Source organism: Anthonomus grandis, chromosome 1, assembly GCF_022605725.1.
Source record: "Anthonomus grandis grandis chromosome 1, icAntGran1.3, whole genome shotgun sequence".
Lineage (NCBI taxonomy): Eukaryota > Metazoa > Arthropoda > Insecta > Coleoptera > Curculionidae > Anthonomus > Anthonomus grandis.
Genome location: NC_065546.1, coordinates 2460075 through 2477694, shown reverse-complemented (window position 1 = coordinate 2477694; position 17620 = coordinate 2460075). Strand labels below are relative to the sequence as shown.

Below are 17620 nucleotides of genomic sequence, written 5' to 3'. Positions count from 1 at the left end.
TAAATGAAGAACGATTTAAAGATCCAGCATATTGGCCCGAAATATTAACGGATAATATTAGATTATTGATTTTAGGAATAGGACCTGTTCAAATTAAAAATATTAATTATCCCATTAATAATTTAAATAGATGTTTTAGCGCTGCTTACTTTGAAAAAAAATTAACTAACAATGAAAAAGTTCCTAGAACCTGGCTTATTTACTCAAAATCTAAAGATTCAGTGTACTGTTTTCCTTGTAAATTATTTAAAGTTTCTGATAATAGTTTTAATGAGGGGAATGGCTATAGTGACTGGCGACATTTATTTCGGAAAGACACGAAACCAGTAAGGGGCATTTTGAAAGTGTTAGGAAATGGCTTGAATTAAAAAAATCAATAGAAAAAGGTTTAACTGTGGACTCTAACAATCAAAATTTATTTCAAATGGAAAAAAAAGATGGACTTCGATTTTAGAGAGAATAATATCTGTTATCCAGTTTTTAGCTGAACAAAATTTAGCTTTTAGGGGTAATAGTCAAAAACTATTTGATAAGGGTAACGGTAATTTTCTGAAATTAATTGAGACGATTGCAAAATTTGATTCTGTAATGGCCGAACATATTGATAGAGTCCAACAAGATGGGAACAAAATGCCGCATTATTTGGGAGATAAAATACAAAATGAATTGATTTTTTTAATAGAAGAAAAAGTAAAAAAGTGTATTGTTGAATGTTTAAAATTATGCAAATATTTCTAAATCATTCTTGACTGTACACCTGACCTTAGTCACCAAGAACAAATTACCATTATTGTTAGATTCGTTTTTATTGATGATTGTTCTAAAAGTATAGAAATTCGAGAACATTTTTTAGAATTTTGTAAAGTTACAAACACTACTGGTCAGGGGTTAACAGATTTTTTATTAAATGATTTAAAAGAACTGGATATTGATATTGCCGATATGAGAGATCAGGGCTATGACAACGGAGCAAACATGAAAGGCAAGCACAATGGCCTACAAAAAAAAATTTTAAATATTAATCCTAGAGCCTTTTTTGTACCCTGTGCCGCCCATAGTTTAAATTTAGTAGTTAATGATGCAGCAAAAAGCTCTCTAGAAGTAACTAATTTTTTTAGCATTATTCAGGAAATTGTCTTTTTTTCGGCCTCAACTTACAGATGGAATGCTCCCTTAAAAAAGCTACCCAGGCTAACACTAAAGCCCTTATCGGATACCCGCTGGGAAAGCCATATTGAGGCAATAAAAACTCTTAGATTTGAGTTAGAAAAAGTGTATGATGTTCTGTTTACGCTTTTTAATGATGAAAGCAGAGATAATGAAACAAAGAATATTGCAATGTCCCTAATAAATAAAATAAAATCATTTAAATTTATTTGTTCGTTAGTTATTTGGTACAACATTTTGGCAAAAATTAATATAGTAAGTAAATAACTGCAAAAGTCTAATGTTATTTTACCAGAAGCTGTACAGATGCTAAAAGAAATCAAATTATTTTTGACACAAATGAGATCGGAAAACGGGTTTTTAGAGATGATAAATGAATCTAAGAAAATTGCGGAAGAAGTAGACGCCGAAATTTCCTTTCCAGCCATTCACTCAATAAGACCAAGGAAAAAAAAACGTTTTTTGATTATGAACACAAGGATGGGCCAATCCAATCTCCAGAAATAAATTTTAAAGTAAATTTTTTTTTTAATATTCTCGATATGTCAACCTCAAAATTAGATGAGAGATTTCACGATTTACAAAAACATATTGAATTATTTGGTTTGTTAAATAATTTGAAAGCATTTTCCAAACCCGAAATAATGACCTATTGTAAGAATTTAGAAGCTAAATTAACTGACCCTGAAACAAAAATAGTAAAAAATTGAATGAAATCGACATATTATCAATTTACATTAATGATAGAAATATTTTCTCGGCCAAAGAAATATTAATATATCTGGTTGCTAACGATTTGAAAGGCATATTTCCAAATTTATTCGTAGCTTTAAGAATATTTTTAACAATGCCAGTCACTGTAGCTCATGGGGAACGCTCATTTTCCAAACTAAAATTAATAAAAAACTACTTAAGATCCACAATGAGCCAATCAAGACTATCAAATTTATCAATAATAAGTATTGAGGAAGACATTGTTTCTAATTTAGATGTTACCGACTAATTAGGGAATTTGCATATAAAAAGGCAAGAAAAATAAATGTTAGCATTTAAACCAGGGTTCTAATTACTTTTTTTTTTAATTTCTTTAAATTAGTATGTAAGTAAATAATATATGCTTTTATGTATATTTTTTGTATAGATAATATTGATATATTGATTAATATATGTGTGTTTGGAATTTAATTCAATATGATTTTTTAAAACACTTTTTATAAAAATCACTGCAGAAGGGGCCGCAAAATTAGCTCTTGCACCCGGGCGGAAAATACCCTAGGCTCGGCCCTGGTGAGTTGTCAAGTAATTTTACCAACAATTGGAAAGAGCATTCCACCAAACATATTCCAAGAGACCATCCAGTAAATCACTTTATAAAATATCTTCCAACCATACCATCTTATTCTTAAAAAAAAATGAAATCGTTTGTATTTGCTCTGAGAGTTTACAAACTCGTCCGGAAAGTTTTAGGACTTCTAATTTTGGTGTCTGTATACTAAAATATAAAAAAAATATATAATATATTTTTTTGGTTTATGATATTTAGTCGATCACATTTCATTGATTCTTGTATCGATGGGAATGGCTTACATCATGATTTTTTTAAATTTATTTATTCTGTACCAAAAAGTTAATTGAAAATCGCAAATTTATCAATAAAAGATATGAGTCGTCAAATTTCTTATATACAGTACAAGCTCGGTAACATGAACACAAAAAAACCAACCCTAGTTCATACTACCGATTGTTCACATTATGGGATGAGGATGATTATTATGTTTTTTTTTGTAAAGAGACTAAATTATAAGTTTCAAGCCTTTGTTTATTTACTTAGTATGTATTATTTATAATACCTATGTATTAAAAAATACCTACAAAATTTATTTAAAAAAAGAAGTAATTTTTAATTGCTTCGTTTTAGATATTGTATTTATAATTACGGCTTTTTCATAAAGTTTTTTAAGGCATAAAATGTCGTCAATTTTAACAAAGTTTTCTTGTGCCCATTGCATGCATAGCTTTAATGCTTCAATGGCTTCAGAATATCTTATTTTAGGCTTTGGATCTTCAATGACCTGACAGTCGTCTTCTTCTTCCGAAACAGCATTATCATTTGGATCATCATTAAGGTTAATGCCAGCATCATCCTTACTCCATTCAGTGATATCGTTTGTCGTGTATTCAGCCTATAACAAAATTGTATTTATAGTAAAGAATACAGTAGCCCATTGTAAAAAAAATACCTCGTGAACCTCCCTTAGTAAACTCAGAGTCTCCGAAACAACTTGATCAGCCTCTTCGTCTTTCCAAATTTTTTTAAGTTCGCTTAATGGTATGGAATCTTCATCTGTATATTCTGTATTTTTTGACAGTACAGGATACCAACATTTAGATAAGGTTCTCGGTGTAATTTTTTGCCAAGCACTATGCAAATGCAACATGGCGTCTTTTAGTGTAAGTTTTTTTAATGAATCAATTACATGTTCATCAGTTGCCACAATTGAAGTTAGCAAACTCCTGTAATATAGTTTTGTGAGTCTCAGAGCGTTTTGATCCATCGGCTGGATTAGCGGGGTCACATTAGGAGCCATAAACATAGCAAATATGTTTCCGTCATCTGTTTTTAATGTGTCTGCTAGAGGATGGGAAGGAGCGTTATCTAAGAGTAGAATAGCTTTCAGTGGAAGATGTTGTTCTTTTAGATACTGCTTCACCTAAAATCATTCAAAAATGGAAAATGGATTTAATGATTAAAATCACTTACTTGTGGAACAAAGTGGTAAAAAAACCAATCCTTAAATATCTCTGCAGTCATCCATGCGTTTTTGGAATTTTTATAAATGACCGGATTTCTAAAGTGCTTAAAACAGCGGGGATTTTTTGATTTTCCAAGCACCAGCGGTTTTAATTTGAAACAACCTGTAGCATTTGCACATCCTAAGAAGGTCACCCGTTGTTTTGCAATTTTCATTCCTGGAGCCGTTTTTTCAGCAATCGAAACATATGTATTATCTGGGAGAAGTTTCCAATACAACCCCGTTTCATCGGCATTAAAAAGTTGGTTTTCCGTTATTCCAAGCTCATCAATAACTTTTTTTAATTGTTCTTTAAACGGCCCAACCAGTTCCGGCTGAGATGATAATTTCTCACCGGATATTTTTAGAAATCGTATTTCGACTTTAAAACGTTGTAGCCATCCATCACTTGCACTAAACTTCATTGTCGCAGGATATACATTTCCAAAAATTCTGATTGCTTTTTGTTTTAATATATCGCTGCTTATTGAGTTTTTCCATTTCTGGGTACTCACAAGATTTTAACGTACACTTTTTGTTTGGTCCTAATGAGTTGGTTACCCTTTCAAAAATCTTCTCCCTTTTCTTCTTGATCGAACAAATTGTTGATTTAGCAACTCCGTATTTTCTAGCCAGTATAGTAACTGACACACCTTTTCGATATTCTTGAATAATATTTGCTTTTTGTTGTAAAGTAAGGGCCTTGTTTTTGACAGTTTTGCCCATTTTGAGAATCGTGCAAAGAAAGGTTATTACCGAATGTATTACTCAGGCGTTTAAAGTCAACTAAAAACTGAAGAATAAAAGCCATATAAACGCCGTGAACCATGCAAACATGCTACGACAAGTCAAAAACCAGCGAGACAGTCAAAATATTACTGGCATATTGGCTCAAAAATCGTTTAAAAACGTATTGTTTAATTGTTCACATTATCGAGCAGACTTCTGCTCACACTATAGAGTACCTAATACAAAAAATATTTTATTCACAAAACCGAGTTGTTCGTATATACGAGTGTTTACGCACACACCGAGCTTATACTGTACTTCTAAGATAACGATTTTTTCGCATTTTTTGTTGCATTGCATTTTAATAACATTCACTAACATTCGATCACGATCTCATTTTCCCTCTACATCCAAATATTCGAAGTATTTCCATTTAAAATTTTTATTTTAGCTAGTACGGATTCAAGAAGGCAGTATAGCAACGAGGAGGAAGATGACCTGTTGCAGTTCGCGATCCAGCAAAGTTTAATTGAGTCGGGAACTGAAAAAGAGGAGGTTAGAGCAAGTCTTTTGTAGTTGAAAGTGTTCTGATGGCTTTCTGTGTTTTAACATTAGTAGATATAGATATGAAGAGTCCACGAAAGAAAGGGGAAAGTCGGCTAAAGCTTCTTTTGAGAAAATCAAGTTTTAAGGTTTAAATCTTTAATATTTTGACTATTTTTTAATTTTTTATTATAGTTCTTAGTATGTTGTTTCCTAAGATGTTTTACATAATATGTTTTGATAGATTTAACCAAAATGAATTTTAAGGGCTTCTAAGATAAAATGTTGGTGAAAAAAACAGTTGAAAAACAGAAGAAAAGGGGCAGGTCAAGGACGTTTCTCTTTTCCTCTATGTTTACGTGATGGAAGTGGTGAATTTTTATTAGTATAAAACTCACAACATATTTACATTAATTTTTATGTATATTGCATGTTGATACATTGAATTTTTTAGAATTATTGCTTCTTTTTCACCTTTGTTTCTCCATGCGGTGATTTTCAGGTTTTCAAAGAACTCTTGAGCTTCAGGTCCACAAAATCGTTTTAGGTGCATTAGGTCTTTAAATTTTTCTTCGCTGATCGGCAAAGGAGCTGCAACAAAAATAGCAAAAATATTAACATTTATTTACTAAATGCAGAAAATAGTTCACCATTATACAGTCCTGTTGGTAAGAAAAACTGTCCTATAGGTAGAAAGTCCTTCGCAGAGTTTCCAGGCTCTATCTGGTTTTGGATAACGGAAGATGTCCAGTGTCCACTATAAGAAGATCGGTGTTCAATTAGACGAGGATGATCCAGAGTGATCCTAAGTTCCCTTATTGGTCTTGAAGCAAACGGGGATTTTTTTTTTAATAAATTTCATCTAAATACCCTGACCAATTTCTTAGCATTGGTTGATCAACATCGTGTACAACAAACCGAGTGGGTTTTTGTCTACAAGTTTTCAATTCGGTTACCCAGTCACGTGGTAGTTCTGCCCTAACTTTTTAATTAACAAAACTCATGTCTCTATCACACTCAAGATATGAGTGTCCTCTGACAGGAAAAATAACTGTGATCGAAGAAAGCCTTTTGGCGACATGTACGACGTAATAAAGGTATCTAAAAATCGTAAAATTTTTATTTTGTCCCGCACAGGAATCGCAGAATATGTTCAGATAATGTACATTAGGCTTAAGTTTCGTAAAAATGTAGTGATTGAGCATGGAAACAACTTCATTTGCTCCCTTTCCCCCAATTGTTTCATTATATGTGTAAAAAATGGCATTATTGCAAGCCAATTCATGAATGTTAAATGAAATAAACGTTTATAATAAACGTCGTTTGTCGTGACGTTGGGTAAGCTCAGATTCTTTTGAAAATCCATAGCAATAGCTTCTGTGTCATCCTTTGTGGATGCATATTTTCTGGATACTCGTTTTTTCTCGTAAAATTTCTCAGCTTTTGCTTTGTGCACTCTGTTCAGAACTCCTAACTTTTGTATATCAGCTTCTGTTCTTTTCTTTCCTTCTTCATTCCCATTTTCTGTCTTTAATTTCATCTCCAGAGTTTTTATGTTACCCAAAAATTAATCACATTCACTGCACGTGTCCGAACGTGGATATCCAAAAGATAAATTAAATCTTGTATTAAATATCTTTCTGTAAAATTCGTACGAAACGGGCGGATTGTTTTGCTCCTTGTATAAACCGTATATTTTCTTAACGTTTAGCTGTTCTGGTAAATACTTTTTGCTTGTTTTTTGGTACTGTAATGACTTGGTCGAGATTTAAATGAGTTATATGGGTGACCACTGCGTGAATTGTCTTTTCTGATTTTAAATGTTTCTTAACATTAGTTCCCCGTTTGTCACGGGGTGCAACGCCCTTCATCTTCAAAGACTTTTGAATATTTTCTAGTCTTTTCTTTCCTATCCCATGCATAGACAGAATTGCCTTATAACATACGTCAACATCCTCAGATATATTTAATGTAGCTCGATTAACCCTTACTTAATAACGGTAAGTTGCATCGTTAAACCTAGCAACATTTTCATGAACTCTAGGTCTTCTTGTTGCAACTGGTCCTACACTTATAAGTCCAGCAAGGTACGCGTTTTGCTCATTGTAATTTAATAAATTAAATTGTTGAATTATTACCTTTCTTTCAGCTTCATTTATTATACAAAAACATCGATGCCTTTTGCAATGGCAGTCTTCACCTGTCTCGTGCCTTGCTTGTCAAAGTTTTTTCATGACATCACTTATCCTGCCCATTACCGGCTTTTTCTTGGTTTTTTCCATAGCAAAACACACTGATAATATTATAATACACAACGTAAACAAAAACACAATCGCCACACCTCGTTAAATCGCTTAAAATAAACTGATCGGAACGTAAAACGTGTCGAATGCACAAGGATCGTTCTTATTTGACTATCCCCCTTCTTACTTTTTCCGCGCGGACATTCCCCCTTTCTTCCGTGTACGGCTATATTTCATCTAATTGTAACAAACTGACTATACTCTTTTCTGTCTGTTTCTTTATTCTATCATATTCTACTCAACGAGACGCGCATTTTGATGTGTATAATTAAAATATCGTGAAAAAAATTACTCTCCCCCTTTCTTCCGTGGTCTCTTCATATGCAAAGTTATGTTTTATATTTACTTCTATACAGAAATTGGAAATTATTGTTTTTGTCCATTAAAGAAATAATAGTACTGTCATCCCAGTTCGAAAGGTTTGTGAGTTTAAAAATCCATGCGGTCGTCTTTTTCTTTGAGAATATTCTTTCTAAATGGATTTTCTGGCTAAACCGCAAGTCATATCGAGAAATGAAGATTAATAATTTTTATACATTATTGTATAGTGAATTACTTTATTCGGTATCATATTTTTTGGAACGTTACTTAATTTTTAAATAATTGTGGAGCTCCCTAAGTTTGTTTCCGCTGGTTATATAGACTCATTGTCAGTGAATTTAATTATCTTCATTTAGCTCGGCAATTTTCTGGTAAGAAAAACAAGGCTGCATGGATTCTTTAAATTATACGACTTTAAAATGTCATAATATTTTAACAGAGTTCTATCCTTTTTTTTAACACGTTGGTTATACCTCTTCACTCCCTTTCTCCTGAATGTTATTTTTATTTTACCTCAATTACTGCTATTTAAAGATATAAAATGAACTATTGTTTTGTTAGTAACGTCTTAACTAAGAAAGTTGTGCTCCTTCTTGAATCCTCACTATATTGCTCATCTAGCCTGTTTTCATAGATATGATTTCTAAAAGTCCTATTTTTAGTCTGTCTTATGTCAATGCTAACATATTGTTTTAATGTAATTGTTTTTTTTTTTATAAGAATATTAAGCTAAGTGAATTAGGTGTGGAGTTGCCGGAGGTTTCAGCAATATTAAAATTTAAACCTGAGTTTTTAAACCCACATCCAATTAACTTAGCAAGAGCCATAAAAATGTTTGGGTAGCAATATATTATATATGTATAGGACTTATAAATGTATTTACCGGTTAAATTGATTTTGTAACTGTTTTTAGGTCGACATATGGGAGGCTCTAAGAGGTCAAAAGCCTTCAAGGCCAGAGACCCCAGTAAATACAGAAGAAAGGGAACTTCAAAGGTCAGTATATAGTCCTTAAAACTAAGGTAGAAACATTTTGATCACTCGAAACTTAACACTTATCCAAGAGTTTTTGGAAAACTTATGGATTAAGATTAATTATATTTATTTTTTATATTTTTAAGAACTCATAAGCGTCACTATTAATATTAAACCGCCATTTCTGCTACTCGAATACCTGAAGGATTCTTTAAGGAATTATATAGTGTTTTACGGTAGTTGGGCTAGAAATAAATTTGACAATTTTAAAATAGCTTGTATGCTAAAAAACTTTAGTATTGTATTTAAGTTGGCCAGAAGCTTACTAATTTTTTTCAAAGATCGTTGTTGTACTCTAGGTTTTTTTGTTTGGGTAGTAATTATACTCAATTATTTAGGTCTTTATAAAATATACTCAATCAATCAATCATATGCTTTATTGTCAAAAAATTACAAAATTTTGTAGACAAAGCTAATAAAATAAAAAAAACAGAACAAAACAAAACACACAAAATAAAAAAATAAAAATAAACACAATAGTCAGTAAATTAATTAAATACAGAATGAAAGTGCAATTTATTTACTAAAAAAAAATAAATAAATAAAAAAACTAATATATTCTCTATATTAAGATATAAAGAGCCAGTGTGTGTGTGATACCCAAAAAGTTATCCTAGAAAAAAATCCGCCACTGCGTACAAGGCTTTTTCCAGAAAGTATGCCTTCAAAGCATTATGAAATCGAGGAAAAGAAGTAATTGATTTAATTTCCAAAGGCAAATGATTATGCATCTTTTTGGCTCTGTATAGAATAGAGCTTTTTACTAATTCGGACCGTGGGGTTTGCAGATAAAGATCATGCACTGCGTTGCGAAGTGAATAATTGGCCTACTTGGCATTTCTGACTTGTTTGCGTACTAAGCAAATAGATTCCAATATGAATAAAGAGGGAAGAGTAAGTATCTTATATTTTTGAAAGATTTCTTGACAGTGAACTCTGCTATTAAGTCCAAGCAGATACCGAACTGCTCTCTTTTGGCGTTTAAAGATGCGCTCAAATTGAGTCACACCGCATGTGCCCCAGAATGGAAGGGCGTAACGTAGATGTGACTCAAAAAGGGCATAATAAACTGTTCTTGATGTTTGAAAACTTAATTCCCTGGAAACTGATCTTAAGGCAAAACATGCTGAACTTAATTTTTTATATATATATATAGTTTATATATAGTGCCCTGGCATCCGGTTTGTTCCATGTAAAGCTAGTATCGTCAGCAAAAAGACAGATTTTCCTCATGTCATTTATAAAGATCAGAAACAAAATAGGGCCCAGGACTGAACCTTGAGGTACCCCACATTCTATTGGTTTGCAAGAAGACTTCATTTCCGGATAACTGAGATACGATTTAAACCACTCAAGGGGCGTTCCTCTGAACCCATAGTGATTCAATTTGTCAATTAAGATGTTATGGTTTACACAATCAAAAGCCTTGGAGAAACCACAAAAAATTGTTGCTCTTGAATAATTATTATTTATACTAGTGTAAACACTATTAAAGAGAGAAAACATAGCATCATTTGTGCACTCAAGAATCCAAATTGGTGAGGAGTAAGAATTTCATATTTAAACAGAAACGATAAGAGCCTTTTTTAACCAATCGTTCAATGATCTTTGATAAAGTGGGAAGGAGTGCGATTGGGTGATAGTTTGAAGCTTGTTGTTTATCTCCTCCCTTATGCAAAGGCATAATTATTGCAGTCTTAAGGCAGGTAGGAAAGACTCCATTTTGGAATGGCTTGTTAATTAGGTTTGTTAGATGGATTAAGGTGCAATTTGGCATATTGGAAAACAGATTTTGAGAGTGAGACCATCTGTACCAGATGATGATTTGTTTTTTATGTCATTTATTGTAGTTTGAAGCTCTGTTGATACAATGGGGGTCAAAAAACCATTAACGGTAATTTTATAATACTTCACTTTTCCAAAACATCTGCGTCCGCATTTGATTTAAAGAAAGCAAAAATAACCAAGAGCAACCCAAATTTCACAAAATTATTTAATAAAATATAAATTTCAATTTTCTTTCAACGGCACCTTTGATAAATAAACCGCAAAATAGAATATCATCATCGGCTTTACTAATTTGTCTTTACTAGTTCAGAAACGCTGGTGGATACTGGCCGCCCATTTGACGCTGTTACTCTCTCTTAGTTTTCTGAGGTCCCGCTTATCATTTTCAAGCCTTCGTCGTTCTTCTTCAAAGAACCGAGAACCCTCATTTACAGAAGGTCGTCATAAAGAAGAGTTAAGAGCCGTTGTTTCCTAGTCGGAGATGTCGATTTGACACTTTTTTAGATGGGCGTCGAGTGTATACTTGAAACGTTTTTGTTGTTTGCAACCAATTCTTTTTTTTGGCCGTCGTACCTGACCTGCCCATCGTAACTGCTGGTGTTTTATGATAGTTGCCTCAATACTGGTTTCTTCCAATACATTGAAATATCTTCGTCGATCTTGCCATTGTATTCTTATTATCCGCCTGAGAGAAAGTGATATTTCTTAAGGGCCTTTGTTCTTCTTTAGGTTGTCCAAAATCCATATGTTAAAGTTCTACGACCGTATTGTAGACAAGGAACAATGAATGATAAGATCGTGGTTATCGTTAAAACTGTTGAGGGCCAAAGGCATAGCTGCACACCTCAGTCGGCATAAATACAGGGTGCGGCATAACTGTCTCCCTATTTTTAACATTTCCTCGTAATGCCGTGCGGCGTCGCAGAATAGTGGGGGTACCGCCACCAAGAGCCGTATGGGAAACAGTTTTGTTTAAATATGTTTTAGTCTGCATGCATCATGTGGATCAACGCACAGCGCGCATTCGCCGTGGAAGTGTACCTCCCCGAAAATCGGTCAGTTATTGCTGCGCAACGAGCGTTCCGGGTAAGGTTCAAAATTCCGCGAAATGAAGGAGTCCCGGACCGAAAATCAATTGTGTTGTGGGTCAAGAACTTCAGAGAAACTGTTATCAAAAAAGGAGGTGGACGGCCACGGACAGCTCGGACACCCGAAAACATCGAGACTATGAGACGCTAATTTTTATCTTCGTTTATCTGACCGCACTGTGCGAAGAATTCTTTACAAGGATCTTCGTTTTCATCCATACAAGATGGTTCTGGCACAGGAATTATCAGAACGTGATTGGAACAATCGACATGTAGCACATGTGAAATTATGCTTCAAAATTTACCTCAGAGCGCAGTTTTTTTTGTGACGAGGCACATTTTTACTTGTCTGGCTGGGTAAACAAGCAAAACTTTCGGTATTGGGCCGCTGATAATCCGAGAGAGATACACGAGAAGCCTCTACATAGTGAGAAAGTGACAGTTTGGTGCGCCGTGTCTGAAATGGGGATAGTCGGCCCTTACTTCTTTGAAGAAGAAAATCACGCTGTTACTGTCAATTCGGAACGCTATATATTCACAATTTTTTCGCCCCAGCCTTTGCAGGACTCAATGTGCAAGATGCCTGGTTTCAGCAAGATGGGTCAACAGCTCACACATCTCGAGCTTAAATGCAAGTATTGAGAGAAATGTTCCCCGGACGTTTGCTCTCCCTGAGAGGCGATATTTCTTGACCTGCACGCTCGCCCGACGCCCTGCGACTTCTTTCTGTGGGGTTACCTAAAAGCTGAAGTCTTCAAACATCGTCCAACGACTATTAGACAACTAAAGGATGCAATCCGCCTGAAAATTCGCAAAATACCCCAAGAAATGCTTGCAAGAGTTCTTCAGAAGTCGCTTGCACCAGTGCTTCGATAAAGGTGGACGGCACTTGCCAGATATTCTCTTCAAAACCACATAGGACAAAAATGTTTTAGTTGTACTTTTAAAATAAAAAAAATAAATCTTTGTATTTCAAATAACATTTCTTTTATTAAGCCTTAAAAACAGAGAGACAATTATGCCGCACCCTGTATTTGCATTTGATGCGAGGCATATTTATACGTATGTAGGATATTTACTTTTTACCCTATGCTTTTGTATGCTTACTAAGCGCATTAAAGATTATTTACAAATTCTTCTCAGTGTTTGCTAAAACTTGTCATCTTACATTATCATTGGCATATTGACTTTTTTGACGTAAAGTATGCAAATGTTAAAAAAATTTAAATCTAATTTCTACGCCAAGAGGTAATCGCCCTTAAACCATTTTGATAATTAAACACAATAACTTACGAATAATGACCAGTTTTTATTTTGAGCTGCCAATTTGTAATTCTACACTGATACTCTACCGTAGTAGGTCCTATTTAAAAAATAATAAGTTGCGTAAAATGTAGTTATGACAATAGTTACATTTTTTCGAACTCTACTTTTTACAAATAACCTAACTCTCATTATGCATGGTTTCATTTTAGTGTAAAAAAATCGGGAGGTGATAGTACTCCTAAAGGTAGTAATAAAAGTTCCTATATGTATAAGACGAAAAATATATATGTTGAGTTAGGGACACTAATAAGGTGGGTTAAGGGTTTTTTTTAAATTGTAGGCTTAAATCTGCCATAAATTTTGACCCTTAATTTAATGGAGATACTGAAAAATTATTTGGAAAATCGGAAAGGGTAGTTTTTGCAAAGGGGTTGTTTCGTGAATAAAAACAGATACTTTTGTTTTACATCACTCAGAGCTATAATAGTTTTCGAGAAAATTGAAGGCAAAGATTTTGCTCTAATGGACTGTTTAATTAAAATAAACTTATGAAAGTTATGGCGAAAGTTATTAAATAATTAGTTAAAAAATCAGAATGTCATGATTTTAAAGATACCTTATTGCTTTAAAAAATAAACTAATGACCAAAATTTCTTATTAAAATAATGCCTTAATATAATAGTAATTGTTCAGTGACCACCATTCATTTCAATGCAGACATCTGGTCTTCTCCACGATCAGCGTACCCTTTGAAATATTTCTGATGTACGAATTTGATTGGAACAGTCAATAATGCGTTGTCGTAAATATAAATGCTCTTCAGTATTAATCGGCGCTGAGTAAACCAAGGTTTAAAGTGGCCCCAGAAGTTGAAATCTAATGGATTAAGATCTGGTGACCTTGCTGTGTGCAAGCTTGTGGACCACCACGTTAAACGCCTTTCAAAAACTTGGTTCACATGATTCTTCACCGCTCGCGGAAAAATTAGCTGGTGCACCATCATGCCTAAAATACATGATCTGCGTCTATGTTATGGGAACTTCCTCCAAAAGTGAATTAGCCTAAAACGTTCATTATTATAGACTTTTCTAAAGGCTACCGCCAAGAATTCCCGCCCAAACGTTAACTGGGAATCAAATTTGGTGTCGACTCTTGACATTAGCATGGGGTATTTCATCGAACCAGTGATTTATTATCTATCTAATTGAAAATTCCATATCTTTAAACCCAGCTTCGTCTATGCATAAAAAATCTGCCAATAAAGGGCTCTTGTACCAGTTATCTTTATTACCAACGACAGAAGGTGGCTCGAGCGGGATAATCTTCCAGATCAAGAGCTTGTACCCTTTGCATGTAATATGGACACAGGAGTAGAATTTGAAGAGTCATTCACACAATATGGCGACTGACGTTTTCCTTCGCTGCAATTCTCCTTACAAATATTCTCGGATCTTTCTCCACATGTAAGAAAAAATGCACTACTCAACATCAGGTGTATGTACAGGCAAATTACGGCCATGGTCTTGGCTTCTGGGTTCAAATGAACCTGTGTCTCTTAGACGATGATGGATTCTCGCTAATATCCGGTATTTGGTTTATTTCATTTTTTTAAGCTATAAGATGTTTAAAAAAATTAAATTTTGATTTCTTAATAACTACCTAAAATTCAGAGCAAACAAAAAATTTTAAATTCACCCTTTCAGTGCTCCTAACTCCTTCAATATGCATTTTCCGCCCTGTACTTTTTTAAGAACTTTTTTAACTATGTTTAGGAGTACTACAACCCCCTGAATTTTTTTTTCTAGTTTAAGAACTATATACGAAAGTCCTACCAATTTTAGCTCAGACTATTTTTTATTCGTGACTTAACATTACAAAATTAATCTGTTCAATCCAGTTACAAATTAATATTGATTTTAGAGCGATAGAAGCCAGCCTAGAGGATTTTCAAGGATTATCGGTTTCCGACGCACAAGATAGTCCCAGCGCAGATTTGGACTATGACTTACAAATGGCCCTGATAATTTCCAAAAAAGAGAGAGAAAAAGAAGAACAAAATCGGATAGACGAAGAGAAAATGCTAGAACAGGCCCTGGAATTATCTTTAAAAGAAAAATAATGGTATGGATGTGTATTAGTCTTGTGGTATAATATATCTGTCCGCAGCATTATTCAAATGTCTTACAAAAAATGCTTAGTTTAATCTGAAACGTCTTAGTAAAATGTTATATTTGCAATTGAATGCTGAACTTGCAGGATTTAATAAGCTAGAATCAACTTACCTTTAAAATGTTGGTTTTAGTATATTTAATTTGCTATTATGTATGAAATAGAAAATCTGCCAAAATGTTAGTATAAAAGAAGCAATAAAAATTACTATTTGCAGCAGTCTTTATTGCTAACTTTGGTTATTTGATCTTTGCAATTTCTGCGTTTTTTTTTGTTAAAAAAATAGGTATTAAATAAATTCATGGACCATAATATAAGTTTTTATATCGTAATCAGATATTTCATTAAAAATAACGTACAATGCTTAAACACGAATTCCCACATTTAAAAACTTAATCTTAAGAAGCCACTTTTTTATATAAATTAACATAAGGTATTAATAAAACGAATTTAAAATAATAAGTTTAGTACTAACCTAGCATCCATACTTACAATCTGTATACAAGCAACATTTATGGATGCAATATTGTATTATTGTTTTTTTCTTCAGTCAAATATTTTTTTCATTCAACCAATAATTAAGAGGAAAATCAAGATTCAAACATTTCCCCTATTCTGTACATTCACACAAAGACTATTGGATTTCAGGCTGCTTCTGGTTGATTTTACCCATACCTACAGAGAAATCCCTTATTTTTCACCTTTTAAAATTAAACAAAAATAAGCATCGCTCAATAGTAAATCAATTTTTAATCCACAATAGTAAAACCAGTAATATTTTCTCTATAATATATCAAAAATATTTTCAATTTACTTTTTTTGTGTTTAAAGGTTGTTCAACTATCCAATTCCATTTTTCCTTGCCTTTTTAAACAATAATTGAAACCAATATTTCTGTAAAACTTATAAATTGGACCAAATCGAAGTAAATTCAATCCATGTATAAAGGTTTTCCCACAAAAAACTTGACTAGATTTACATCTTAAATTATGAATTGTTATTAAAGTAGTAATAAAAATTAAGAAGGGGAAAAACTGAGACTTCCATAAAACTATTTTAAATCGGACTAAACTAAAGTCAATTTAATTTAGGTTGGTAATCCAGTCATTGTGTAAAGGACTTAAATGAGGCGTTTAGGGCAAAAGTGGCCCAAGCCAAAAATATTGAAATTTTTTGAAGATTAATTACGAAATTATAAGAGATAAAGAATTTCTTAATTTATTTTTATTTAGGTAAGTGGTGGAATATTAAACATAGTTTTTGGACATTTTTTTTTTTGAAAAATAAGATTTTGTATGTGGCTTGGGCCACTTTTGCATAACCTTTTTTTTTACTGACTTGAGAGTAAAAATTAATTACTAAAGCAAAATAATTTATTTTTAGGTAAACGATAAGACATTTTTAAACAAAACTCAACGTAAACTCTTATTAATCAATTTCAAAAACATTCGAGTCTTCTTCAACACGTGCATTGTGAACCAGTCGACGATAAAATTCATGGTTTACTGGTGGAATATAATCAAGCAAAGATAACAAGTCTTGGTATTTCTTTTCTTGTATGGGCTTAGGTCCCTCGAACAGAGGAAGAAGTCTGGCCATGTCATGGAAAGTTTGGTTGCCCCGTTTTTTTTACATTAACTTCGTTAAATAAAACATTTTCGTTATTGGAATATTTAAATTGGATAATTTCAGGTTTTTCTTTATCATACCGAAGCCACTGTATTTGCAACCATTGTACTTTTTCATCAGCTTCCGTTTTTTTACGATTCGTTAATGCCTTTTCCAGTTCTTTTGTTGAAAAAAAGTCGCTGGATGTCACCATAACTACTACTTTGAACGGATTTCTTTTCCTGGCTTCTAGAACCACTTGCATCCAATCATTGGGAACAAAAATATTTTTATAGTGTATTTTGTTTTTTTCGACTAATCCAAAGTCCTGATCATTTGGAAGGTGACCAGAAACTAAAAATTTATGGTCAATGTTGGTAACTGTGTAATCGCTGGATAATACAATGTATGTACAAAGGGCAGCCATTTTGAAATTCCTATTTTGACCACCGCACTGATCGCTGTACATTATCCTCCTGAGACCCCCGGCCAGCTGACTTTTAATAAACAAGGATAAACATAATAGTTTATATACTTGGGATACACTTACTATAAAAATACATGTTTTTTTTTTTAAAGTCAACCATTTCTTATTTTTTTGATGTCCACTTAAATGGACGTTGGGTCATAAAGAAACAAAAGAAAATGCATAATTATTTATTATGTGTTTTAACAAAAATAATATTTCTTAAACTACCAAAACGCTGATCTTAAAATCTAAAAATTGTTGAATTTGCTTGGCACAATCACCTAGTTTTTTTCCTATCAGTTCTGTAGATGATCCAGGCATTTGCAAGAGCTAAATCTATGA

The 17620-nt window shown here is 33.1% G+C and overlaps 1 protein-coding gene across 2 annotated transcripts in view; it reads left to right on the top strand.

Moving 5' to 3' along the window:
* LOC126745476 (ankyrin repeat domain-containing protein 13D) overlaps window positions 1-17028 on the top strand; it is a 37250-nt gene extending 20222 nt beyond the window's left edge. For both annotated transcript variants that reach the window (XM_050453342.1, XM_050453334.1), the window contains exons 10-12: window positions 5140-5243; window positions 8769-8851; window positions 14953-17028. In XM_050453342.1, the coding sequence (XP_050309299.1) occupies window positions 5140-5243; window positions 8769-8851; window positions 14953-15151 (386 nt within the window). In that variant the 3' untranslated portion in view covers window positions 15152-17028. The remainder of the gene's footprint in view (window positions 1-5139; window positions 5244-8768; window positions 8852-14952) is intronic.
* Window positions 17029-17620: the final 592 nt, after the last annotated feature.